General features: G+C 46.4%; 2 protein-coding genes across 2 annotated transcripts in view; one reads left to right on the forward strand and one right to left on the reverse strand.

Moving 5' to 3' along the window:
• usp43b (ubiquitin specific peptidase 43b) overlaps positions 1–26985 on the forward strand; it is a 129461-nt gene that overhangs the window by 37026 nt on the left and 65450 nt on the right. The window contains exons 3-4 of the mRNA XM_080723874.1: positions 4281–4390; positions 25717–25809. Of these exons, the coding sequence (XP_080580000.1) occupies positions 4281–4390; positions 25717–25809 (203 nt within the window). The remainder of the gene's footprint in view (positions 1–4280; positions 4391–25716; positions 25810–26985) is intronic.
• LOC308284102 (beta-1,3-galactosyl-O-glycosyl-glycoprotein beta-1,6-N-acetylglucosaminyltransferase 3-like) lies at positions 5046–6451 on the reverse strand (the record flags this gene model as incomplete). Its single annotated transcript, XM_080724641.1, has 2 exons — positions 5046–5069; positions 5621–6451. 2 exons carry the CDS (start codon positions 6449–6451, stop codon positions 5046–5048), a joined length of 855 nt encoding a protein of 284 aa, XP_080580767.1.

Here is a 26985-nt window from a genome sequence, read left to right on the forward strand (position 1 = left end):
TGAATGTTAACTATTGAAAAATAGCAGATATACAAGCTCACAGCGCGGCACCGAGTGCCGCGCTGCGAGCTTGTAGATCTGCTATTTTTGAAAAATCGTGAAAATGTGTGCCAAGAAACCTATGTTTCCATGTCAGTGGTGCTCAAACTTTTTCATGTGAAGGACCCCCCCCATCTCAAAATATTTAGTTCCAGGGACCCCCCAGAAGCAAAATTTGAGTTACAAATGTTCACTTAAAAAATACATATATTCAAAGATTTGCGCACATTTTCACGACTTTTCAAAAATAGCAGATCTACAAGCTCGCAGCGCGGCACTCGGTGCCGCGCTGTGAGCTTGTATATCTGCTATTTTTCAATAGCTAAAGTTACTAGGGCCCCTCCACCTTGGGCCCTAGTAACTCAGTCCCACTTTCCTAGCCATTGTGACGCCCCTGCATGTCACACTGCAGTCTATGGACAGAGCCAGAGCTGGGCAGCAGGCAGTTCTTTAGAGTTGATAAGACCAACTGTGTCTCTGGACCCATTGGCCTGAATGTTGTTATAGCGTGTTATCTTTCACCACAGAGATAGATAGCCCTGGAATGTGTTCACACAGAGAAAGAGGGAGTGAAATGCATGAGTTAGAAGAACCTGGTGAGCTTTATGCAACCAATGTGAGGGAGTGCACTGCTGAACTTTCAACTATCAATGCCTTCACCTTCTTCATTTGACCTTAGCCAAGTGCAAGAGTTGAATTCCCCCGCTATGTAACAGAACTGGCGGATGTTTCCTGAAACTGGAACACGTAAAAGCGAATGACTGCAAACAGTGAAGAGTGGGAGAGGAGGGCGTGTTTGTCTTTGTGTGCGCTTGATGAAGCACAGTGCATGCGGGGGGGGGGGGGGGGTGGGGGGGGGGGGGGGGGTTGTCCGGTTTCGGTCATACTCTTAAGCCCCTTTTCCACTGACAGGGTCAAACACCACACCACTCCACACCGCCCACTTGTGCCAGTTTTTCCACTACAAGGACCTGGGTAGAGTGGTGTGAACGTAATGGTACTAAAAAGTATCCAATCCAGAGTAGGTCTGAGCTAGGCCAAACAGGGCCAAACACTTCAAAATTACTGTCTGATTACTCACTGACTTTTCATTTAGACCACCTGGATATAGTTGTAATACATGATAATGGCTTATACTGTGTTATAACCACTATTAAAACCTATTATAGTGTATTATAGTAATCATAGTAATACATGCATACTTTACAGTGTATTATAATCCCATTTAAAATCCATTATAGTGCATTATAATTAGGATAGTTGTAATACAAATTGATATTGTATTTAGGGCTGGATGCGATTAAAAACATTTATCAAATTAATTACAGGCTTTGTAATTAATTAATCACATTTTAATCGCAAATTCATATTTGACCCGAGAAGCATTTTTTTCCCCCAAGTAAAACACATTTTGTTGTATGAGTGAATGAACGAGTGAGTTTTTTTAAATCTAAATTTTGCATCCACTGGGCCAAGCAAAGCGCTCTGATCGGCTACTTCTCCCTTTGCGTTTGTTGTCTCTTCTTGGTTGGTGCATCGCTATGATCGGTATGCCCGAAACGGAAGGTTCTGTGGTGTAAAAACGAAGTGCGATTAAAATGCGTTAATTTTTTTAATCGTGTTAATTTTCTGTAATTAATTAATCGCAATTAATCAGTTAAAGTCACAGCCTTAATTGTATTATAATCACAGGTAAAAGGGTCAATTTGTTTCTTACCGATAGGAGTACTTTTGTGTAATGGAAAATGTAGATATTTGTATGTGGTGTGGTGCGGTGTAGTGTTGTGTAGTGTGGTGCTAAAGCTGCAGTCGAAAAGGGGCTTACAGAGCTAAAATGCTTTTGTAAGAATAAACCCCCACCGAGGGCTGGAGGTGGCATTCGGCTACAGAGAAACAACCTGTAGTTCCCCCCCCCGCCCCCCCCCCCCCCCCCCCTCTCCCTCTCTCTATGTCTCGCTCTCTCTTGCTCTGTCATTCTTTCTCTCTCCCTTGAATTCTCAAACACACGCACATGCACACTTTCCTCTGGCCTCTAGACATTCTAAACCACTCTTTTAAGCTTCAATTGTGAGCGGTCATGGTCGAGCTGCTGGCCTGGGAACAGCAGTAGCCAGTATGGGACAAGGAGCACCGTTAGAGATTAGAGCTATAGTAAACAGAGTGTGTGTGAGTGTGAGTATGTGTAAATGTGTGTGTGTGTGTGTGTGTGTGTGTGTGTGTGTGTGTGTGTGTGTGAGTGTGTGAGTGTGTGAGTGTGTGAGTGTGTGAGTGAGTGAGTGAGTGAGTGAGTGAGCGAAACGGAGAGAGAGACATGGTAAAGCCTCCATCAAGCAGTGCTGAAACTCTTAAGATGGCTTAATGCATTTCAAGTGGCGGAGGACTGTTAACAAAGACCTTTGTTTACCAGAACCACTTTGTTTAAGAACACTTAGTCAATGAAAAGGGCCTTTACAACGCTGCAGTGTCAGTGATGTGAAAACTGAAAACATATCCAATCGCTACTGTATATGATTGCTCAATATAGTTCTCCAGAGTGTTTCTGGGGTTTGTTTTAACAGCTAGGGTTGGCAACTCCGACAAATGAAAGTACGGGAGGCGTGTGTGTGATGGCAGTCACACTCCTTAATTCTATCTGCTACTTTTTAAACAAATTCTTTCAGGTGTGAAAATGTTTTTTTTTTAGTGCAGGCTCCAAAATGTTGTCACTCACCCTTTCAAGCCATGCAAAATCAGAATCCCGTTGTCTGCTTTTTGTATTGATAGCCATATGCTCTCCGATGTGGAGCATGGCTGCTGAGGATAAGACATTTTTAATTCTCCCTCTGCTGTCAGCAAGACACAATTATAGACACAATTATAGACAGTAGAACAGCAACAGCTAATGGGAAATACTATTGCTAATGCTTACTGTTAATACTATCCAAAAATACTATTTTTGGAGGTTGTCAGGTCTCTTGTCAATCAACTCAATTCAACTCAACTCAACTTTATTGTCACATCACATGTCTACTGGTGCAACCGATACAATATATATGTCATACAAGCACCATCATTGCAGTCTCAAGAATGGTTAAATGAGAAAGAAAAAACGACAGTTAACACAGCTTTCAGGAAAAAGAGAAAGCTGCGGTAGTGTTACTGGACCTGACACTGTTACCACACCTTCTGTGAGGTAAAAATAGCAGTAGGGTGACGCATAAAAAATAGCAGCAACAACATCATACCAAAAACTAACAATGTACCCAATACCTCCCTGCACACTCAGCATCAAGGGTTGGATTAAGTCACTACTACTGTACATACAGTACATGTCCCGAGGGTGTACATCATGCTGCTTCACGCTAAAGAAACAGGAGATCGGCTCTTGACCTGTGGGCCACCCTTTGGTTCCCAAGGCTAATTACTTACCCTCTAGTACCTCTGTACCACCACCCGAGAAACACAGATTTAATGCATGCAGTCATGTACATGTCACGGCCTATACTGTCAATCCGTCCCATGCACATGACCCGTTTTATGCTCATGTCAAGGGTTAAGATGCTTCCATGAAATGCCTCTGACTCTGATAGAACAACGACAGAGGGGCTGAGGTTAGACTCTGGCTGATGATGAGGTCGTACTGTGTCTGTTGCTGCCTTTACACCGACTCAGTTGCAATAACTTGTCAGACCTTGCTAAACAGCATTACAGACTGTAGGGAAGGGAAATCAATGGCCTGAATGTGAAATGAATGCATCTTATTTGCTTCAATTTAGTGCTGAGTAAGGAAGACTGTTGTTTCATTGTTCATTACCACCTCACGGCATCTGGCAGACACACCCAATGTGCAGTCCCACATAACGTTTTGTTTCTTTTTTTTACCTTTACTGATCGGTCCAACTAAGTTTGTTATCTTTGTTATTCTATTCTCGTCTAAGACCGGCTTCAAGTCTCTTATAGGCGGAGCAGATGAAAGATTATAGAGAAAAATATCCCAGGGGGTTTATGTTTAGGTAAATATTTCCTTTTTGTTGTGGCACCAGTAAACTACACCCACTGCTATGCCCTATACCTTCTCAAAGTTAGAGCTATTTTGTATCAATCTCCACTCGTTCTAATGACGATGATGAGCTCAGCAGTTCGGAATCGTTATGCTATTATCCTCAAATAAAAGGTTTTGTAGGGAACTCCTCCAGAGCAACCATTTGAATCAGAATCGCTTGTATTTTCTGTATTTCTGAGTGTTCTATACTCTGTTGCAGGGTCCTGGTGGTGTTGAGGAGACGCTGTCCGCTGACCCGTCGCTGCCACGGTCCCAGCAGGCCGGTGTGCGCCACAGCTTTGTCCAGGAGCACTTCCAGGCACAGTACAAGTGAGTTGTTCTTAGCCTAGCACAGCTAAACAGTCCACCCATGTTAAAACAAGGTGGATATACTGCAGTTAGTTAGCTGCATTAGTATATAGTCTGGCCAAGCCAGGCTAAGTTGTTCTGTCTCTCTCCCACTCCGGCTCCTCTGCCGGTGTCAGTCTCTCCACGGCAGGGAGAAACAGTTCATTTCTACTACAGAAAGTAACGGATTAACTACCCCCTTTACACCACAGTAACAATAACGGCGTTACTGAATGGGAAAGGTAACGCGTTACGCTATTAGTTACCGAGAAAAGTAGTTTTGTGACGTAACGCCGTTACTAGTAATGTTGTTATTCCCAACACTGCTTGTGGGTTAGGGGGCAAAAAAACCATGTTCATTTTGGATTCTCGAGGGAATCATACAGTTTTACAGTAGAACAGACAAGCATCACATATAAAGCTAGTCTGTTTGATTCTGGAGACGAGAAGGGTTTTGTCTCTGCCAATCAGGCATGTGCACACATAGACATCAAAAGCCCCTGCCCTTTTACCCGTCTTTTGCTCTTGCATACTGTTCAATTATACATGTTTATTTCGTGTTCCTTCTCTATCTGCAGAATGCCTACATTTGACAATCTCGTATTAGTTATTATCCGTAAATAATGTCCGTAATAATTCAGTTGTCGGGGCGCCCACTGGCCTGGTGGTCAAGGCGCATACCACATACTGGGCTATGATGCCTGCTGGCGTCGCCGGTTCGATTCCCGATCCGGACGACCTTTGCCACATGTCATTCCCCATCTCTCTCCCCATTTCCTGTCAGCCTACTGTCCTATCAAATAAAGGCATAAAAAAGCCCAAACACTTTTTATTATTATTTTCCTTTTTTCTTAATGCAAACAAACATGAACATACAAATACAAATCTCAAAAACAAATCTTTAAAAAAAATAATAATAATAATTCAGTTGTCGGGGTAGAGAAACTGCGCTCTGCTGAAGCACTCGCGACCGGTATGTACAAATGGCAACAACAAAAAAAGGTAAAAAATAAAAATAAAAATCATCCCTTTGCCCCCCCATAGAATTGCCTATGCTTGCGATTTCCGTGAAATTTTGCACGCACATTCCCACTATAAAAATCTATTTTTGGAAAAGAATGCCTCAAATCATGCATGCAGCCGATTGCTGTGGAAGGCAGAAGAACTCTGACTATGTGCTTTGAAATGGAGAATTGCCTCAATACATCTAACAGCAATGTCATCAAGTTCTGGATCAAACTTGTTCGCCATGAGATGATGGTGTTGAAATATCCACTGGAAGGCACCAGCCCCATATACACACACTCCTCTTCTAACCGAAGCGCATGCAGGGCCTTGTATTGCATCACCATCCCAATACACCAGGCGAGCGATAGCCTTCATGCCACACGTGTGGTACTTACTGTGGGCAGGCACTGACCCTGGCACAGAGCTCATCCTGTTCAGAGTGGCCCACAGATGTTCATCTGGACTGTACGTATCATGAGACCATTCTATGAGACGCTGAACATCTTTGTCCTCCAGCACATGTTTTACAAATTCTCTGGTGACCACAAAGTAATCACTGCCTGAGAATATGGTGCCGTTTATTGGTGGGGGCGTCTTTCTGACTCTCGTATTGGCTATACCATTATTGGTGACTTTGTAACTGTACTGCCAGCGTGCCTTTTTGTTGTCTCGCACAGGTAGAGATTCCAAACTGTTTCTTCCATTGAGAAGCTTCAGCGCCTGAACCATTTCTGCATTGGTCTTGATGGGAAGGTCTGCGCCGCAAGTGTTGAGAAGATACTTCCACTGCACAGGAGACTCCATCAGATCTTTCATGCAGTTCAGGTCTGCTTGCACTCTAGACCAGGACGCGTATGTAACTCTTTCTAGTTTGCTAGCTATAAACACGTTAGGGAAACAGGAAACGATTGACCTTACAGCTTTCTGAAATCCCTCCGATGACTTACGGTCCATATGAACGCAATATAAATTCTGAGGGTTATACACTGTTCGTAGGAGTCTCTCAAACATCTCGACATCGGCATGAATCACCATTGAGTACGCAATGGGAAAGGAACTCTCCTCCGCACTGAGCGGCTCCTTGATGAACCCTCTGGTGTCGATGTAAGCATTACAGTCCTTTGTCGTGGTAAGGTAAAACTCCTCGGATAGTCTCTTCCTGCGCAATCTCATTTTGCGCAGGAATATTTGAGCAATCTCATCTTTCTTGCCCACCTTGTCTCCCACTCCCTGGATAATAGCAGAGCATCCTGGAAGGTCATCAAGGTACTCTTGTGGTGTCCTGGGAGGGCTGGGACCAGGCATGGCCATTCCCACTCCCAGTAACAATACCATTCCTAGTATTAGTCCTAGTCCTAAACCCATCGTCTTGGAAAGAATCGGCCTCCTGGCCTGTCCTTCCCCCTCCTCGTCCATCTGTTTTCTGATCTCTCCTGGTGTGGCTTTGATCGCTGCAGTTCTAAACAGGTTTGCGTTTAAACCCAGAATCCGTTTGGTGTGTATTTCTAACACAACTTACCAGACTATTAAGATTAGCCCACACGCTGAAATGTCAAATGCCACTGTTCGGTCAACCGGTTCCTGTTTATATTATATTGTGATGTCATCTATGATGTCACTACTGCAGTTGTCATCGCCATGCCAACTTAGCCTTGTGATGGATTCATCAACATTCTATTGAGTGGTGCTAACCGCTCTTACTTCTTTTTGATTAGTTAATTCTGTCCGACCCCCACCAACCCCAGTCAATTTCTTTTCCTAAAAGTTTTTTTGGAGGAGTAGTGAAAGTTAAAGGTTACACTTGGTACCCAAGACATAATTCAATGCTGTGGCCCGCGGCTTGGTACCCTAGACATAATTCGGCCCATGAGGAAAACTAATTGGGGAACCCTGTTCTAGAAATTGTCAATCTACCCGCTGGCTTCACGCCTCACACCAATCCACCTAGTCCCAGTATAGAGCCCAGAATGTGTGCTAATGGAGTATGAGTGTCGATGTAAGCATTACAGTCCTTTGTCGTGGTAAGGTAAAACTCCTCGGATAGTCTCTTCCTGCGCAATCTCATTTTGCGCAGGAATATTTGAGCAATCTCATCTTTCTTGCCCACCTTGTCTCCCACTCCCTGGATAATAGCAGAGCATCCTGGAAGGTCATCAAGGTACTCTTGTGGTGTCCTGGGAGGGCTGGGACCAGGCATGGCCATTCCCACTCCCAGTAACAATACCATTCCTAGTATTAGTCCTAGTCCTAAACCCATCGTCTTGGAAAGAATCGGCCTCCTGGCCTGTCCTTCCCCCTCCTCGTCCATCTGTTTTCTGATCTCTCCTGGTGTGGCTTTGATCGCTGCAGTTCTAAACAGGTTTGCGTTTAAACCCAGAATCCGTTTGGTGTGTATTTCTAACACAACTTACCAGACTATTAAGATTAGCCCACACGCTGAAATGTCAAATGCCACTGTTCGGTCAACCGGTTCCTGTTTATATTATATTGTGATGTCATCTATGATGTCACTACTGCAGTTGTCATCGCCATGCCAACTTAGCCTTGTGATGGATTCATCAACATTCTATTGAGTGGTGCTAACCGCTCTTACTTCTTTTTGATTAGTTAATTCTGTCCGACCCCCACCAACCCCAGTCAATTTCTTTTCCTAAAAGTTTTTTTGGAGGAGTAGTGAAAGTTAGAGGTTACACTTGGTACCCAAGACATAATTCAATGCTGTGGCCCGCGGCTTGGTACCCTAGACATAATTCGGCCCATGAGGAAAACTAATTGGGGAACCCTGTTCTAGAAATTGTCAATCTACCCGCTGGCTTCACGCCTCACACCAATCCACCTAGTCCCAGTATAGAGCCCAGAATGTGTGCTAATGGAGTATGAGTGTCGATGTAAGCATTACAGTCCTTTGTCGTGGTAAGGTAAAACTCCTCGGATAGTCTCTTCCTGCGCAATCTCATTTTGCGCAGGAATATTTGAGCAATCTCATCTTTCTTGCCCACCTTGTCTCCCACTCCCTGGATAATAGCAGAGCATCCTGGAAGGTCATCAAGGTACTCTTGTGGTGTCCTGGGAGGGCTGGGACCAGGCATGGCCATTCCCACTCCCAGTAACAATACCATTCCTAGTATTAGTCCTAGTCCTAAACCCATCGTCTTGGAAAGAATCGGCCTCCTGGCCTGTCCTTCCCCCTCCTCGTCCATCTGTTTTCTGATCTCTCCTGGTGTGGCTTTGATCGCTGCAGTTCTAAACAGGTTTGCGTTTAAACCCAGAATCCGTTTGGTGTGTATTTCTAACACAACTTACCAGACTATTAAGATTAGCCCACACGCTGAAATGTCAAATGCCACTGTTCGGTCAACCGGTTCCTGTTTATATTATATTGTGATGTCATCTATGATGTCACTACTGCAGTTGTCATCGCCATGCCAACTTAGCCTTGTGATGGATTCATCAACATTCTATTGAGTGGTGCTAACCGCTCTTACTTCTTTTTGATTAGTTAATTCTGTCCGACCCCCACCAACCCCAGTCAATTTCTTTTCCTAAAAGTTTTTTTGGAGGAGTAGTGAAAGTTAGAGGTTACACTTGGTACCCAAGACATAATTCAATGCTGTGGCCCGCGGCTTGGTACCCTAGACATAATTCGGCCCATGAGGAAAACTAATTGGGGAACCCTGTTCTAGAAATTGTCAATCTACCCGCTGGCTTCACGCCTCACACCAATCCACCTAGTCCCAGTATAGAGCCCAGAATGTGTGCTAATGGAGTATGACAGCATGATACTGCGACCACTTTCTAACTTTTCTCTCTCCCATAAGCGTGGCCTGGCCTGGATGGTTGTTCACATTGTTCATGGTTACCATGAGGCTGGGTGGATTTACGCATTAGGCCATGCAGGAGTTTTCCAGTGACAATAATAATTAGTCCCCCCAGGAATCCGCGATTCCGTGATCGCAGAATTTATCGCAGAACTCTCGACCACCCGCGGATTTCTCGGCCATTCGCGGACTTTTCTGACGGCCGCGGAATAACAGTCGCGAGTGGCAGCAGAGCGGCGGGAGTAGTCATTACTACTATTACCAGTAAGACTCCCTAATCGGGAGATAAGCGACCGTAGGTGGCTTATCTCTTTCCAAAATCTTCCTGATCCATGTTGATGACATGAGTGTAGACATGCTGTGTAGTGATATTCGTGATTTTAGGGCAAAAACTGTAGGAGCAGTGTCCAAAAATGTGTTTTAAAAATCGGCCTGAAGGTGGCGCTAGAATAGGGCCATGTGAGAAATGAGGGGTGGGGTCTCCGCGTTGCCTTGGCGGACGAATAGGTACCGGCCCCGGCTCTCCCGGACGCTCCTAGCCCGAGTTACGGCATTTTATGTGCGCTGCAGTGGCAGGGGGTCCTCCACTGGGGGCGCCACCACTTTTGCATCCGTTCTGGAGCACCAGGAGTCGGTGGTCCCCGGGAATTCCCCGTGAGCAGCCCCGTTGGGGTGGTCATTTGGTCATTTTTGCACATTTGGTCATTTTTTACATCTTGGGGTCCCCCAGGGACCCCCTGGGGCTCCGGGGGTCCTTGGAGGTTGTAGTTTGGCAGGCAAGGAGTGTGTGTGTGTAAAATCTGGCATGGATGGGGTCAACGGGTGCGGAGATATAAGCAGGGAAAAAGTGTGACGTGTGACGTGTGAGCACATTTGGTCATTTTTTACATCTGGGGGTCCCCCAGGGACCTGGGGGTCCCTGGGGCTCCGGGGGTCCTTGGAGGTTGTAGTTTGGCAGTCAAGGAGTGTGTGTGCAAAATTTGGCATGGATGGGGGCAACGGTTGTGGAGATATGAGCAGGGCAAAAGTGTGACGGACTGACTGACTCACTCACAGACAGCCGGTGGAGGTTTTGGTAGTAAATGCGACCTATGGTCGCAATAAAACGATGTGTACTTGGTCTTGCAAGTGGCCACCTCATACAGAGCCTGGGGGGAATAGCTTAGCTTCCCTCCTGCTTGTTGCACTGACGCGTATTTGGAATTGACACCAGGCCTCCAGACGGAGCCGCTCGATTGTCCACGACACTGCAAGCGGCGCGCAGGCCAGCGGACCTTGGTCCTGCTCTTCGCCCCCGAGCGCCGCAGGCGCGAGTGGCCGCGAAGAGAGTTACGAAGCCGTGGTGAATGCAATCGTTATATTTATGCCCAGGCCGTAAGGCCTGGGCAAGCCCACGATAAACGCCCTGTCCAAGCGACTACAATTGAGCGCTCCCTAGCTCCGCTTCAGCCAATCAAAAGCTTCGGTGGGCTGGGTTTCCCTGGAGGCCTGGTGTCAATTCCAAATACGCTGCACTGACGCTGTATTGGTCCGGTCCCACATTCGTTCCTGAGAGAAACTGAGTCCTGAACTATAGTTCCTCTCTATGCCTCTATGGTCCTGGCAATAATAATGCTAATGCAGAAGAGAATAAATACATATTACACCCATACTAGGTAGTAGGTAGGCTATCCTCTAAAATGTAGTTACTATGGGCAGGGTTTGCATGACAATATAGTCTTTGCAACAGAAAGTAATTATTACCAGTAAGACTCCCTAATCGGGAGATAAGCGACCGTAGGTCACATGTATACACAAAGAGTAGGGAGCAGTGTCCCCAAAAAATGTGGACGGATCCATGTTGATGACATGAGTGTAGACATACTGTGTACCGAGTTGAGTGATTTTAGGGCAAAAATTGGAGGAGCAGTGTCCAAAAATGTGTTTTGCAAGAATCGGCCTCATGGTGGCGCTAGAAGAGGGCCATGTGAGAAATGAGGGGTGGGGTCTCCGCGCCGCCGAGGCGGACGAATAGGTACCGGCCCCGGCTCTCCCGGTGGCTCCTAGGCCAAGTTAGGGCATTTTATGTGCGCTGCAGTGGCAGGGGGTCCTCCACTGGGGGCGCCACCACTTTTGCATCCGTTCTGGAGCACAAGGAGTCGGTGGTCCCCGGGAATTCCCCGTGAGCAGCCCCGTTGGGGTGGTCATTTGGTCATTTTTGCACATTTGGTCATTTTTTACATCTGGGGGTCCCCCAGGGACCTGGGGGTCCCTGGAGCTCCGGGGGTCCTTGGAGGTTGTAGTTTGGCAGGCAAGGAGTGTGTGTGCAAAATCTGGCATGGATCGGGGCAACGGTTGCGGAGATATGAGCAGGGCAAAAGTGTGACGTGTGACGTGTGACGGACTGACTGACTGACGCACGGACACCTGGTGGAGCTTTCTGTAGTAAGTGCGACCTACGGTCGCAAAAAACAATAACAATTAAAATAATAATAGATTTATTAGATTTTTATTCTCAAAAATGATTATTCGATTATTCTAACCACTAATTACAATTAATTGTAGCTATTTCATGAAGGGTTTTACTTGATTATTAGAACTATATAATTTTAGCTTGATAACTGGTAATTTTAGGTTGTTTTTTTAATGTCCGCGGAATCAAGAATTGTTCTCCACAGAATTCCGCAGAATCAGGATTGTTCTCCGCGGAATAAAAACTTTTTCTCTGCGGATTCCTGGGGGGACTAAATAATAGAGTAATAGAGTGAAACAAATATTGGGATTTTTAATGCCACAATATTTAAAATTGATTTTAAAGTTCATTATAGTACGGTATCTGGCCTCATTAAGTGAATGATTCAACTTTGCATGGTTTATATTGTTAACCGGAGGGTTACCGGGGCTCCGCCCTGGAGCCAGGCCCGGGGTTGGGGCCCGTGGGCGAGCGCCTGGTGGCCGGGCCTTAGCCCATGGGGTCCGGCCGGGCCCAGCCCGAACCGACTACATGGGCACATCCCCCAGTGGACCCACCACCCGCAGGAGGAGCCAGAGGGGTCCGGTGTTAAACGGATCGGGTGGACCAAGGCGGGGGCCTTGGCGGTCCGATCCCCAGTTACGGAAACTGGCTTTAGGAACGTGGAATGTCACCTCTCTGGCGGGGAAGGAGCTGGAGCTGGTGGAAGAGGTTGAGCGTTTCCGGCTAGATATAGTCGGCCTCACCTCGACACATAGCTCCGGCTCCGGAACCCAAGTCCTTGAGAGTGGTTGGACCCTCTCCTTTGCTGGAGTTGCTCCGGGTGAGAGGCGGAGGGCTGGGGTGGGCTTTCTTATAGCCCCTAGGCTCTCTGCCTGTACGTTGGGGTTTACCCCAGTGGACGAAAGGGTTGCTTCCCTGCGCCTTCGGGTTGGGGAACGGGTCCTGACTGTTGTTTGCGCGTATGCGCCAAACGGCAGTACAGAGTACCCACCCTTTTTGGAGTCCTTGGGACGGGTACTTGATAGTGCCCCGACTGGGGACTCCATTGTCCTACTGGGGGATTTCAACGCTCACGTGGGCAACGACAGCGTGACCTGGAGGGGCGTGATTGGGAGGAACGGCCTGCCCGATCTGAACCCGAGTGGTGTTCAGTTATTGGACTTCTGTGCTAGTCGCAGTTTGTCCATAACTAACACCTTGTTCAAACATAAGGCTGTCCACTTGTGCACGTGGCACCAGGACAGCCGAGGCCGGAAGTCAATGATCGACTTTGTAGTCGTATCATCTGACCTACGGCCGTATGTTCTGGACACTCGGGTGAAGAGAGGAGCAGAGCTGTCAACTGATCACCACCTGGTGGTGAGCTGGATCAGATGGCAGGGGAGGACGCCGCGCAGACCTGGCAGACCCAAACGAGTAGTGAGGGTCTGCTGGGAACGCCTGGTGGAAGAACCTGTCCGGACGGTCTTCAACTCACACCTCCGGCAGAGCTTCGACCGCGTCCAGGGGGTGGAGGGGGACATTGAGGCCGAGTGGGCCGTGTTCCGCTCCGCTATTGCTGAGGCGGCTGTCGCGAGCTGTGGCCGCAAGGTTGCCGGTGCCAGTCGTGGCGGCAATCCCCGAACCCGCTGGTGGACACCAGCGGTAAGGGATGCTGTCAGGCTGAAAAAGGAGGCCTACAGGGCGTGGCTGTCGTGTGGGTCTCTAGATTCAGCTGATTGGTACCGACGGGCCAAGCGGTGTGCAGCCGCGGCAGTCGCAAAAGCAAAAACTCGGGCGTGGGAGGAGTTCGGTGAGGCCATGGAGGAAGACTATCGAACGGCTCCGAAAAGGTTCTGGAGTACCATCCGGCGCCTCAGGGGGGGGAGGCGGCAACTTGCCCACACTGTGTACAGTGGGGGCGGGGAGCTGCTGACCTCAACTGAGGAGATAGTCGGGCGGTGGAAGGAATACTTTGAGGAGCTCCTCAATCCCACCAGCACGCATTCTGTGGAGGAAACAGAGCCGAGGGGCTTGGGGCTGGGTTGTCCAATCTCCGGGGTGGAAGTTTCAGAGGTGCTGAAGCAGCTCCGCGGAGGCGGAGCCCCGGGGGTGGATGAGATCCGCCCTGGGTATCTCAAGGCTCTGGATGTTGTAGGGCTGTCTTGGTTGACACGTCTCTGCAACATTGCGTGGACATCGGGGGCAGTGCCTTTGGAGTGGCAAACCGGGGTGGTGGTACCCATCTTTAAGAAGGGGGACCAGAGGGTGTGTTCCAACTACAGGGGGATCACACTCCTCAGCCTCCCCGGTAAGGTCTTCGCGAAGGTACTGGAGAGGAGGGTCCGGTCGATAGTTGAACCTCGGATCGAGGAGGAGCAATGTGGTTTTCGTCCTGGCCGTGGAACCATGGACCATCTCTTTACCCTCTCTGGGGTGCTAGAGGGGGCATGGGAGTTTGCCCAACCAGTCCACATGTGTTTTGTGGATTTGGAAAAGGCTTACGACCGTGTCCCCCGAGGTATCCTGTGGGGGGTGCTCCAGGAGTATGGGGTTGATGGCGCGTTGCTAAGGGCCATTCAATCCCTGTACCGAAGGAGTGTGAGTCTGGTCCGTGTAGCCGGCAGTAAGTCGGACCTGTTTCCGGTGGGAGTTGGACTCCGCCAAGGCTGCCCTTTGTCACCGGTTCTGTTCATAATTTTTATGGACAGAATTTCTAGGCGCAGCCGGGGGGCGGAGGGTGTCGAGTTCGGTGGCGGGAGGATCTCATCCCTGCTTTTTGCGGATGATGTGATCCTCTTTGCTGCTTCGAGCAACGACCTCCAGCTCTCCCTGGGGCGGTTCGCCGCCGAGTGTGAAGCGGCCGGGATGAGGATCAGCACCTCCAAGTCCGAGGCTATGGTTCTCAGCCGGAAAAGGGTGGAGTGCCCACTCCAGGTCGGGGAGGTGGCCCTGCTTCAAGTGGAGGAGTTCAAGTACCTCGGGATCTTGTTCACGAGTGATGGAAGGAGGGAGCGGGAGATTGACAGGCGGATCGGGGCAGCGTCCGCAGTAATGCGGACGCTGCACCGGTCCGTTGTGGTGAAAAGAGAGCTGAGCCGCAAGGCAAAGCTCTCGATTTACCGGTCAGTCTACGTCCCAATCCTCACCTATGGTCATGAGCTTTGGGTAATGACCGAAAGAATGAGGTCGCGAGTACAAGCGGCCGAAATGAGTTTCCTCCGCAGGGTGTCTGGGCTAAGCCTTAGAGATAGGGTGAGGAACTCAGACATCCGGGAGGGACTCGGAGTAGAGCCGCTGCTCCTACACGTCGAGAGGAGCCAGTTGAGGTGGGTCGGGCATCTGGTTAGGATGCCTCCCGGACGCTTCCCTGGGGAAGTGTTTCGGGCACGTCCAACCGGGAGGAGACCTCGGGGTCGACCCAGAACACGCTGGAGAGATTATATCTCTCAGCTGGCCTGGGAACGCCTCGGGATCCCCCCGGAGGAGCTGGTGGAAGTGGCTGGGGAGAGGACTGTCTGGGCTTCCCTGCTGAGGATACTGCCCCCGCGACCCGGACCCTGACCGGAAAAGCGGAAGAAGACGAGTACGAGGACGAGTACGAGTACGAGTATATTGTTTATAATTGTTTTAAAATGTTGTAGTAACTTGGGGGGAAGTAAATCTCAAAAACCGTAAAACCGATCGAATCGGTAAGTAAGTGAATAGTCCCATCCCTAGCCTCACCCCATTACCCAGGCCAGGTCAAGGCAAAGCAATAGGAAAAGTAATTAATGTGGTAGCTATTATAGTATAGGCAACACACTATTGGTCCGAGAACCTTTATGCCAACTAAAGTAAACCTGTGTTTGTTAACCTTTTTTATTCATTGAGTTCAATGGATGTTTTTGTACCTTCTCTGTAACCCCAAAAGTCAATTTTCCCGTCCCTTTTCTGATTTGACAATACAATGTCCAATTAGACAGAAGAGAGATCACCCTATGTAATATAAATGTCAAGTCAGAATTAATCAAGAACAGAACGTTCTAGTATAAACCCATGAATTACAAGTGTGCAAATGGCTTCCCACATGCAGAATAATGATTTCTTCATGAATTCCTTCTTCATGTGGGATGGAATTCATTTCCCAGCTGATTCCTCGCGTCTCTCTTCAGTGCAACCACACTTACAATTTCCCAAAATTACACCTTTCTAGTTAATATGGGCCGTTCTGTCCGTGACATCAGCTGTGGAGATGTGTCGGTTTCTGCACACTTTCTATGACGTTAGTCTCGTGTGACGTTAGTCTCGTACAGTCTCGTACTGTACGGATGTAGGGACATACTGTACACACAAAGCCAGACGTAGGCAAAAATGTCCCACTGTTGTCCACAGTAATAGACACAATGTACGCGTTTTGGTGTCAAGCCTTCATCAGCGTTGATACAACACTGGTGAAGGCTTGACACCAAAACACGCACATTGTGCATTGTGACTTTCTGACCATAAATAGTGCTGGACCATTTTTATGCCTCCACCAGTGGACAGCTTTCCCCAGAGGCATTATGTTTTCAGGTTATCAGTCTGTCTGTCTCACGTCTGTCTGTCTGTCTGTCTGTCTGTCTGTCTGTCTGTCTGTCTGTCTGTCTGTCTGTCTGTCTGTCTGTCCATTCGTACAGACGTCCCAACCTCGTGAACATGACATCTCAGGAACATCTTGAAATCTCCACTTGGGACTAGGCGGTCAAAGGTCAAGTTCACTATGACCTCATGTAAAGCAATTTCATTTATGTATCCATTCACTACACTGTAGAATCGTGCTCCAAATGCCCCCAAAGTGGATTCCCATAGTGGCCCTCAGATGGACACCATCTGAGGGAAAAGGAAACAAGGCCTGACCTAAGATCACCTGGCGCAGAACTGTAGCTCCTGGAGATGTGTCTCTCGTGGGTCACGGCACAACTGGCTGTCAAAGTCTGTGATAGGAACATTATCAATGCCTTATGCCCCATAGGGGGCAAAGAGCATACAGTAAGTACAAAACTAAGTACACTAGAGTCTGGACAGACAGTAAGACACATTCATAGGAAGAGTACCATCACAATAAAGAAAATGTACTGTATAAACAAGTATACCTTATACAATCATACTGCCTAATGCTGAACAAGTTAAACAATGTTCCTTGAATATGACTTCAGTATTATTTGATAATCAGTATTTGCTGTCAAAATCAACCCTGCTCTGTTACTTCATACAGTACATGTGTACATTGAACAAAACACCTTGCTACTTAGACCTGTGACTCTGAGCCTTTTTCATTTCAAAGACCCTCCCCACTTTGAGTTCTCTCAGAGTGTGTACACATGGAACAAATGCAACTGCTGTTAACAGTGTTTGAACTAGTATGAACCATAATGTCTTATTGTCTCTGACAGGCATGGCGAAGACTATGTTTTGCACCCTTTCTGTCTGTCTGTCTGTCTGTCTGTCTGTCTGTCTGTCTGTCTGTCTGTCTGTCTGTCTGTCTGTCTGTCCGTCTGTCCGTCCATCATTTCCCATATTCCCTCCTGATTGGCTACCATTGCCTTCTGAAGTTTGTGTATGCGACCTGGCAGTCGCTTATCTCCCGATTAGGGAGTCTTACTGGTTCTCATATTCCTTTCTGATTGGCTACGATTGGCTTCCAAAGTTTGCAGGAGTGCTCCGTTTTGAACAAAATGCCTAAATTCATGAACACAGCATGCAACATTCCCAATTGGCCAAGGAAGAAATGCATTTTTTTCCATCTTCAAATCAGCCTCATGGTGGCGCTATAAGCATAAATCACTGCAATCTTACGATTTTGTAAGACTGCAGTCTGTGCCGAACCCAGCATTTTGCCTATCTGTCCAGAGGAGTGACATGTAATAAGAGACCAAAAACGTAGAATTTTGATTAAAGTTAAACCTCTGGTGCAGGGGTCTTCAACGTTTTCAGGCCAAGGACCCCTTAGTTGAGATAGAGATGAAGCAGGGACCCCCACAACCTAGATTCCATATTGTTTCATTGTTTGACAGCACAATCATTAGTGTATTCACGTTAATTTGTGTTTTCAGATATTTAACCACTTGAGCTGTCAATACTTCTCCCCTCTACACCAAACCTCTTTGCCGAAAACAGCCGATCTACAAGCTCGAGTTTGTAGATCTGCTATTTTTGGATAAAGTTCTCAGAATATGGTTAAGAATCTGTCTAAAAAGGAGATTTTTTTTTTTTTTCCTTTCTATCACACAAAGATTTGGAGGACCCCCTGTAGTAACTCTGAGGACCCCCTAGGGGTCCCGGACCCCCTATTGAAGACCCCTGCTCTAGTGAGTCTGTATACAACATAGTAAATGTGCCTCACAGTTGTCTGGAGTTCTATACAGGGCCTGGTCCTCATTACCCATTGTGACACTATGTTTCGACCCCATTGATTGTATTAGCATGTAATTACTAGATACAGCACATACGTAATGGACATGTCATTATTTATTTTACAGAAGGGCCTCTATCCTCTGGGACATGGTTTGCCTGTCTTTAGAGAACAGAAAACTCATTACATCCACACAGCCCTTTCAGTAATTACCAGGCAGGCAAGAACTATTCAATGACCTGACAACCAAACACCCTGTGACCTAACCTCTGTAGCTCTTAAGTAGGTAGAAAACACTGCTGGCACAAGTACTTAGTCATAGCACTTACTTACTGTCCTCTGTGAAATAATTGGGGTTGTTGGCTTCATGTCAAAGGTCAAAGTGTTTTAACTGTGCTGTCATAACATAGTTAGTCACCAAAAATCCCTAAAGCTCCCGGAAAACTGTATTTCAATTCACAGAGCGATGTGCGTGTTGTTTCTCTGCTGCTATTATTGGTTTAACTCTCACTGGACAGTGAAATGTGACAAACCCCCTGGGTCGCCACACTTTATTATCAAGTATTTCTCATGCGGTTGGATGTCATTGCATCCGCTTGTTGTCGTGTTATTTCATTGGGCTTGGACTCCGCAGTTAACTGAAGCCACTGTTCAGTCTTCACATGATAGAAGCATCTGACAGCTGTGCTCGGGCGTCACAAGGGGGGGAAAAGTTGGACTGAGTTACTAGGGCCCAAGGTGGAGGGGCCTTAATTATTTAGCTATTGAAAAATAGCAGATATACTCACAGTGCTGCGAGCTTGTAGATCTGCTATTTTTGAAAAGTCGTGAAATTGTGTGCAAATCTTTGAATATATGTATTTTTAAGCGAACATTTGTAACTCAAAATTTGCTTCTGGGGGGGTCCCTGGAACTAAATATTCTGAGATGGGAAACAGGTTTTTCAAAAAAAATGAAATATTCAAAGACTTGCACAAATTTTCATCTATCTCTGCAATTTTTCAATAGTTAAAGCACAAAAGAATTCGTAGTAAAGCACAAAATAATTTGTAATAATGCGTTCCCAGTCTAAATGGGTTTAACCCCCTCCCCCTATGAAGAACATTCGTGGGTGGCCCGCAGTGAATCCTTGTACCCAGCCAGGGCCCAGAATTTGGTGTGACACCCCTGGCTGTGCTCTCCTGGTAGTGCCACTCAGACACCCAGCGAACAAGATCCTGGCCAACAGATGGGTGCACATGCATGTTCAACACATTATTTAAAGGACACTGCATGCCAGGTGAGAGACATAATGAGATAACTATAAAAACATATCTATATAAACTGTTCATAGCAATTGTGTTCTCTAGTAGTCCATCATAAAGGAATTTGAAGACATCCCAGAGTCTGTTGATGTCTTCATTCACCTGCTAATATTCCCATTGTTAGTTGAGTTTTCCTCCATCTGCTGACTCCTTGGGAAATTGGCAGCTTGATGCTAATGGTGGCTAGGGATGGGACGACATGAACATGTCATATCACGATTAGTGTGACAAAATAAATCGCGATTTACGATATTATCGAAATAATCAAAATCCATTATCCTGGGCGGAACATTTGCCAAAAAATAGCAGATCTACAAGCTCACAACGCGGCGCGACACAACGCGTTGTGAGCTTGTAGAGCGGCTATTTTTTGGCAAAGACATTTGATAGAGAGTGAAAAAAGACTGTATGAAGTACATACTGTATATTATAAGTACCTTTTACCAATTATAGAGGGTTTACATGGTACTGGATATGCAGCTCAGCAAATAAAAGATGAATTGATCCCAGTGTGTGATAGAGGACGATATCACGATAAATGAAATCTCCACGATACGATTATCGCAAGTGTTTTTATCACGATATACGATAATATCGCTTATTGTCCCATCCCTAATGGTGGCTATACATCTGTCAGAGCGCATCTCTTAATTGCTACCCCCACTGACAAATGTTTCAGCTCTGACACCCTGGGTGTGTCTAGACAGGAAGCAGCAGTCCTAGCAGCCTGGCAGGCAGAATCCTTTCTTTTCTCCCACTCAAACGGTGTGCTATATGCCAGCCAAGGGAAGACAATCACTACACAAGGCGAGGCTCTAAATGTCGGCAAATAGCTAACTTTACCATATAAATGTACTGCGTGAAGCTATAGTGGGAGAAATATGTAACAAAAATAAGCTAATGTGTTCACTTCCGGCAGAAAGCGTGAAAATTGAATTCTACAAAACTGTGAAAAGTGATGACTCATCACTAAACTATAGTTTTGTGGGGTCCATTTTTAGCCCAAGGAATGTTTTTCGTGCAAAACAAATGCTTGCAATGGATTCAGAACCATGAAAAACCCCTAGTTAGACCCCTCAGATGCTACTTAAAGTTTTTTTTTGTGGGGGGGGGGGGGGGGGGGGGTCTTTTTTCCCTGTATAGTAAGTGAATTAGAGCCACCTTTAATTCTCATTTTACGACCAGATCCCATAGGAAAAGTGCTTGGATCCGGCAATTTTTAGTCGTTGCACATTCGGTGCGTTTTTTCGTTGCCTTTTGGAAATCCGAAACGTTTTTCAGGCCAAGGAGAGTGAGAGAACAGAGAGAGAAAGCAGGGACCCAATGGCGACAACTGCGAAAAAAAAACAAAAAAAACAACGGTGGTCCAAAAATAATTAATACGGATGAAATAACGGGCGGCAGTGAGCAAACGTGATTGACATAACGTGAGTCTGATTCTTTTTTTATTTACGTGCTCCGAAATCCGTGCAGATATTCGTCTGAAAAAAAAAGAAAAAACGCAGCACTGTCTGTGCAAAGACCTTAAAACTAAACCAGTGTGTACAATGCTAAATGCCGGCAATCAATGAAATCGAGATTTGTAGTGCGAGCTTTGGGGAAGATTTCTCTCAAGTTGCATTTTATTCAGCTTCATTTAAAGGGAGATGTTACAGTGACGGAGCTGGGCATCAGGCAGTGTTCATTTCTGAATCTATTATTCATTAGCCATTCTGTCCATTTCACACAGTGCTCAAGACTTTTCCCACAGGGAATTCGTAAATAAGCCTAAGACGTTGCCAACATCGGTGCCAACATCGGTGACTCGCTGGTCGACATACTAGGTAGATGTTGCCTCTGTGCTTTCCGCCAATCGTTGCTCATTAAAGGAAAACCAAGTGGCGAGCACTTAAGCATGTCAGATTATGGCCCTAGGAGCAGTGTCACTGGAAGCCCTGCTCTGCAAGTCACCTCTCTCTCTCACTCACTCACTCTCTCTCTCTTTTTCTCTCTCTCTCTCTCTCTCTCCCTCCCACTCTCTCTCTTGCTCTCGCTCTCTCTCTCTCTCTCACTCTCTCTCTCTCTCTCTCTCTCTCTCTCTCTAAGAAGAGTCCCCTGCCTGAATCATTTTGACTCCCTGACTGACCTTTGTTTTGTCTTCTATCCTGATTTATTTATGTTCGAGGGAGATAAGTGGTAGTCTGGGTTTCTTTCAGCTCTTAACGTAAGCTGAATCCTCTCGTTTTGTGAGTGTGTGTGTGTGTGTGTGTGTGTGTGTGTGTGTGTGTGTGTGTGTGTGTGTGTGTGTGTGTGTGTGTGTGGCCTTATGGCCTTTTCCATTTCAGAGCTTTAGGGTATTTTTACACGAGGACGAATTTAACTGAATTGGCTAAACTAAACTGCTGACACGGCCATATTGACACACAGAGACGCGTATTTATGACCCAGTATGGGAGAATACGATGACGTCGGTCATAGAACCCGAATGGGATCCACACCAGGAAAAATCACTGTGGATTTCCACCTTCGTCTTGAAACCTCAAGCGTGTAGAAAAATCTCTCTGTCCACATGACAATGGCAAAACGCTATTAAACCCCTGTCAAAAGCCTGCGTCCCCTGTTCTCATCGCAGCGTAGTAAGCTTCTAGAATACCTTTAGTTACGTACCTACGTTACGTAGATGCGTAAGTTACACTAAAAGCGAGGTAACTGGAAATCGCCTAAGCTCTGTGGAAAGTAAACACAGCCATCTGCTCATCGATTACTGCAAGTGGTGGATCTAACAGCACGTCGATTCGTCTCTTGGAACTATAAAAAGAAGATTCATCAAGAAAAAGGCAAGTCTGTGTATATTTAGCCACATTTTCGCTGTGAGGAAGGGGTCAGGACAATTCGGGAGATCTATGAAGAGGGGCGACAATAACAGAAATCCACCAAACCAGGTAGGAAGAATCATGATAAAAGGCCAATTAAGGAGGGAATATGGTTTAGCCTGGAATTGCCTTTAAGGTACCCAATCTCCCAAGTGTGTCAGAGATATTCTTATAATAACTGGTCTTTGAGATGAATTCCAGGTTAGTTCATTCTAATTAATCAACACTAAAAGTCCCTTGTTGATGCCCCGCCGAAAGAGAAACAGTTTAGAGTAGTGAAAACCACTGTCAGTTGCTGTCAGAGAAAAGAGCTATGTCCAGAGTGTCTTCAGCATGGCTGCATCTCACACAGGGGAGCTCTCTCATGCTCTGCACGCTTCGTCCATTAGGCCATCACCAGAATATCACCTCTTTCTTTCCCTGCACCTTTTTTTGGCATTTCGTAGCAGCAGATCTCGCAGCACATCTATGTTTTAGTGGTGCCCGGGTGTTATTTGTATGCACAGAGCACGGCAAGCTTTGCTGTTTCCTGTTGAGAATAAGACATCCGTAGGGAAGCCATTCTACTCTGCCAAGAGAGAGAGCACCGCTAAGAGCCAGGGTCAGCTGGGTTTGCTTGAATAGGGCTTTATGCACCACACACACACACACACGCACACGCACACACACACACACACACACACACACACACACACACACACATTCACAGTGTCTGTCAGGTGCCTTCCGATAAGGGGGTACAACATTTCTGGCTTAATTTCCCATGGTGGGGAGACGCAGTAAAGGTTGTCAGAGTTTGCTGCACGCAAGCAAGGCTTGTGGATCCAGTTAAAAAGACTAAAGGTTACAAGAGAAAGATTTGTTTTAAACCTTTTATTTTTTTGCTGTTGTCTGAAGAAAAGTACGAAAATGATGAAAACGTATAAATAAATGGACTCATTAGTGGCGTTTCCATAAACTTAATCGAATTAGGGAAGCGAATTATCAGAAATACGCATTAAGACAAAGCGAATTTAGCATGTTTCCATTTGCGGGAGTCATTCGAATTAGCGACGTCGCAAGAGTTGATCGGGCTGATTTTTTTCAGACCGAACCTGAGCACTGCACCGTCTGCACGTCTGACTGCTGTGACTCGGTCGCTGTCTAGTAGTGGGAAGAAGGGATTATCAGTCATCATCATGGCCCCAAATAACTTTTAAATATATTACAATTGGCGACGAGTCTCTTACGAAATTGGCAAGAGTTCCTCTCAATACATAAAGCTACCGGTTCACCGGGAAAACCGCGGTCGCGTAGCTGCACAGTGGAAGTTTCAGCGTCCTCTGGAAGGTCAGGTGGCCGATCTGGAAGCTCACAACGCGGCGCGGAGACGTGGATGCGAGCTGCTGTGCCTGTGAGCTTGTAGATTGGGCACTTCAGGCACGCAACACCGTGGGATGAGGAAGGGTTCGCTCGCCACCGATGGCTTGAGGTGAAAACGGGAGGAAGACCCGTGTCACTCCTTGTGTAACAAACAACAGGTTTGTTTTGTAGGCTAACGCTATACCATGGACAAAGCGGCAGGGGAAATGGACCTAGAACGTCATACTTTATTCGAATGTATTGTCTGACCCGTTTCCATTCACTTTTGCGCATTTAGTTTATTCGATTAAGCCTCAAAATCCTCCTCCTCCAAGCGGATAATCTTTTTTGCGGATAATGAAAGTTTATTTGCATTTTGAAGTGTTTCCATAAAAAACATTTTGCGACTAAGCCGTTAATGCGCAAAAAGTGGCTTTATGGAAACGCCACTACTGAGGATTGTTTTGTTCACTGGTTCTTGGTTTTTAGCTTTGTGTTTTGTCTTATAATGCAGACAAGCTGGGTGTTTATCCTGTATGCAGGCCTGTAGTTTTTTCCAAAGCCTTATCCAGATGTTGTATCATAGTGACAGTCTGCTGTCATTCTTTGTTGATATCGCTGCTGGGATTTTATTCTCTGCGGTGGGTTAACTTTTTCATGTCAAGGACCCCCAAAATTACATGTATTTGGCCGCAGACACATCATCAGTATTTGTTATACGGCAAAGTGCATACTGTATAAGTAGCTAATGACAGTCATTTCACTGATATTAAATCCCACACATTTTAAAATCCTATGGAGGCCTGACTTGTCCGGTGCAAAGAACTCCAGTAAGCGCGTCAGTTCTACATCAGTCGCATGGAAATGCCATTATCATCTGACTCATTCTTCAATTACCTAACCGGAATAAGCAACTCCCTCCCGTAAACTTGAAAGGGGGGGGGGGGGGGGGGGGGGAACAAAGTGTAATTGTGAAAAAAAGAGGTTAATGGAAAAAGCAGGCAGATATGGAAGATTGTTGCTGTTCTGTACCTTCCCTTCCACACTCTGTCCGTGTGTGCTGTGCGATCATCAGATACAGAGGAAACAGGGGTAGGGGCGGGCATGCTCCCAGCAGAGCTCCCACCTTCTCTGGGCTCGCCTCTGCACGGTGTCCAGGGGTGTCGCACCAAATTCTTCACTGCGGGCCCCCCATTCTAAGGCTTATTGTTTCCTATGTCAGTGGTGCTCAAACCTTTTCATGTGAAGGACCCCCAAAATGATATGCATTTGGCCCACGGAACCCCATCTCAAAACATTTAGTTCCAGGGTCCCCCCAGAAGCAAAGTTTTAGTTACAAATATTCGCTTAAAAAATACATATATTCAAAGGTTTGCACACATTTTCACGACTTTTCCAAAATAGCAGATCTGCAAGATCTGCAAGCTCGCAGCGCGGCACTCGGTGCTATTTTTCAATAGCTAAAGTATAAAATAATGAAGGCCCCTCCACCTTGGGCCTTGCAACTCAGTCCCACTCCCCCCCCCCCCCCCCCCCCCCTTGTGACGCCCCTGACTGCGTCACGGCATTACAGAGATCATTAGTGGCACTGGTGAGAGAATGATGCAACACGCTGGAAATGGCTTCCGCAGGTTCCCATTTATAGGATCCGTCACCCCAGGGGGGCTTCTCCTTCACTCCGCCCCCCACCCACCTCGCTCTCTCTCTCTCTCTCTCATTCTCACCACTTACATCACTCACCCCCATCCCTTCCTGTCGGTTGGATCAAGGCGTTCCGTGTGGAGCTGTGTGTTCGTTCTGACTCCATTGTTCTCCCATCTTATTAAAATTGAGGAGGTGCCTCCTTCCTGGCCGCAGGCGCGCTCAGAGCGAGACGCATGAGACATTTTAACCACTTAAGCCCTATATACGTAATTTGTCGTAATAGCAAAAAATAGCTGACCTACAAGCTCACCACGTGTTGCATCGCGACTAAGGCCTTGTGAGATTGTTGGTCTGCTATTTATGCTCGTTTTGAGGAGTTTTTACGTTTTCTTGAAGTTTTCTGATTTATTTAACATATCCGAAAGAGGGACGGCATGTTGAACCTGGGTAAGTGTAGATACTAGAGGTGCTTGTCTCTTTGCAGAGAGAGGTCTTCAGTGGTGGCTAATGTGATGCTGTTGTTCTCCCCTGCAGGTCTTCACTCACCTGCCCCCACTGTCTGAAGCAGAGCAACACCTTCGACCCTTTCAGCTGCATCTCCCTCCCCATCCCTCTGCGGCAGACCAGGTGAGCGCCTGGTCCAGAGTCAGGCCTGCTACTGTTTTGGAAATTGTTTTTTCCACGTGCATTTTGACACTACAATAGATTCCAGAAAAAGTTACTTGAAAAAAGGAGCCCCAGACCCAGAGACATACTGTATATGGACACGTTTTTGAGCGGTGGTGACACCGTCTCCTATAGATAGCTTTGTCCGTGTGTTACTATCTATAGTTGCATGTCCATAAAGCCTTTTTTTTGCCCATTAAGGCTTTTGCACGTAAATGTTTTAATGGAAACACTTAAAAATTCGAATAAACTTTCATTATTCGCAAAAACATTTATGCGCTTGGAGGAGGTGGATTTTGAGGCTTTATCGAAAAAACTAAATGCCCAATTTAATTGTGCAATGGAAACAGGTCAGCCAATAAAAGCGAATAAATTATGCCGTTCTGGTCCATCGTCCACGTCCATTGTATTAGCGTTAGCCCACAAAACAAACCGTCTATGAACTCCATGTGTAAATTCCTCCTGTTTTCACAACGTGCCAGCTGTAGCTCTTTACAGACTGTTGTGCAAAGACAACCTCCGACAGAACTTAAAATGAAGATTTGTTCAATGCAAACTTATAACACAAACTGTCCCAGTATCACGTTCAGTCTCTGTTTATTTGTTGTTTGTTTGTGTGGCTCTTCTGCGACCTGGCGTTTCTCAAGGAAGCACAACGGTGGGGGCCACCGGGCCAGTGGTGGGCAAGGAGGTAGGGAGCGATTCGCTGTGTTCACTTGTACCGAAAGAAAAAAAATTCTTGGCCGAAACCAAATACAAATGTATAGGAAACACTTGGCCGAAAACCGAATACCGAATAGCCGAATTCCTACTTCCTTTTTTTTTTTAAACCATTGCTGTCATGGCTGTGCCTCTGTTGTAGAGCTACATGATTATGGCAAAAAGTATAAGGGTCCATATTGAGTTAAAACATACATTTATTTATTGTGTAGAATTAATTATTTACTATTGTGTAGTAAATTTGTAATAAAATACAATATGTCTCAAAATATTAACATGCCATACAGTTGAATTATTGTATAATAAAGAAATATCAATGTAAAAAATTAAATGAATGATAAAAATAATTATTCAGTAGTATTCGGTAATATTCGTTATTCAGCATTCGGTAATATTCGATATTTGGTATTCGGTACG

This window comes from Nannobrachium achirus, assembly GCF_963921795.1.
Source record: "Nannobrachium achirus genome assembly, chromosome: 4".
NCBI lineage: Eukaryota > Metazoa > Chordata > Actinopteri > Myctophiformes > Myctophidae > Nannobrachium > Nannobrachium achirus.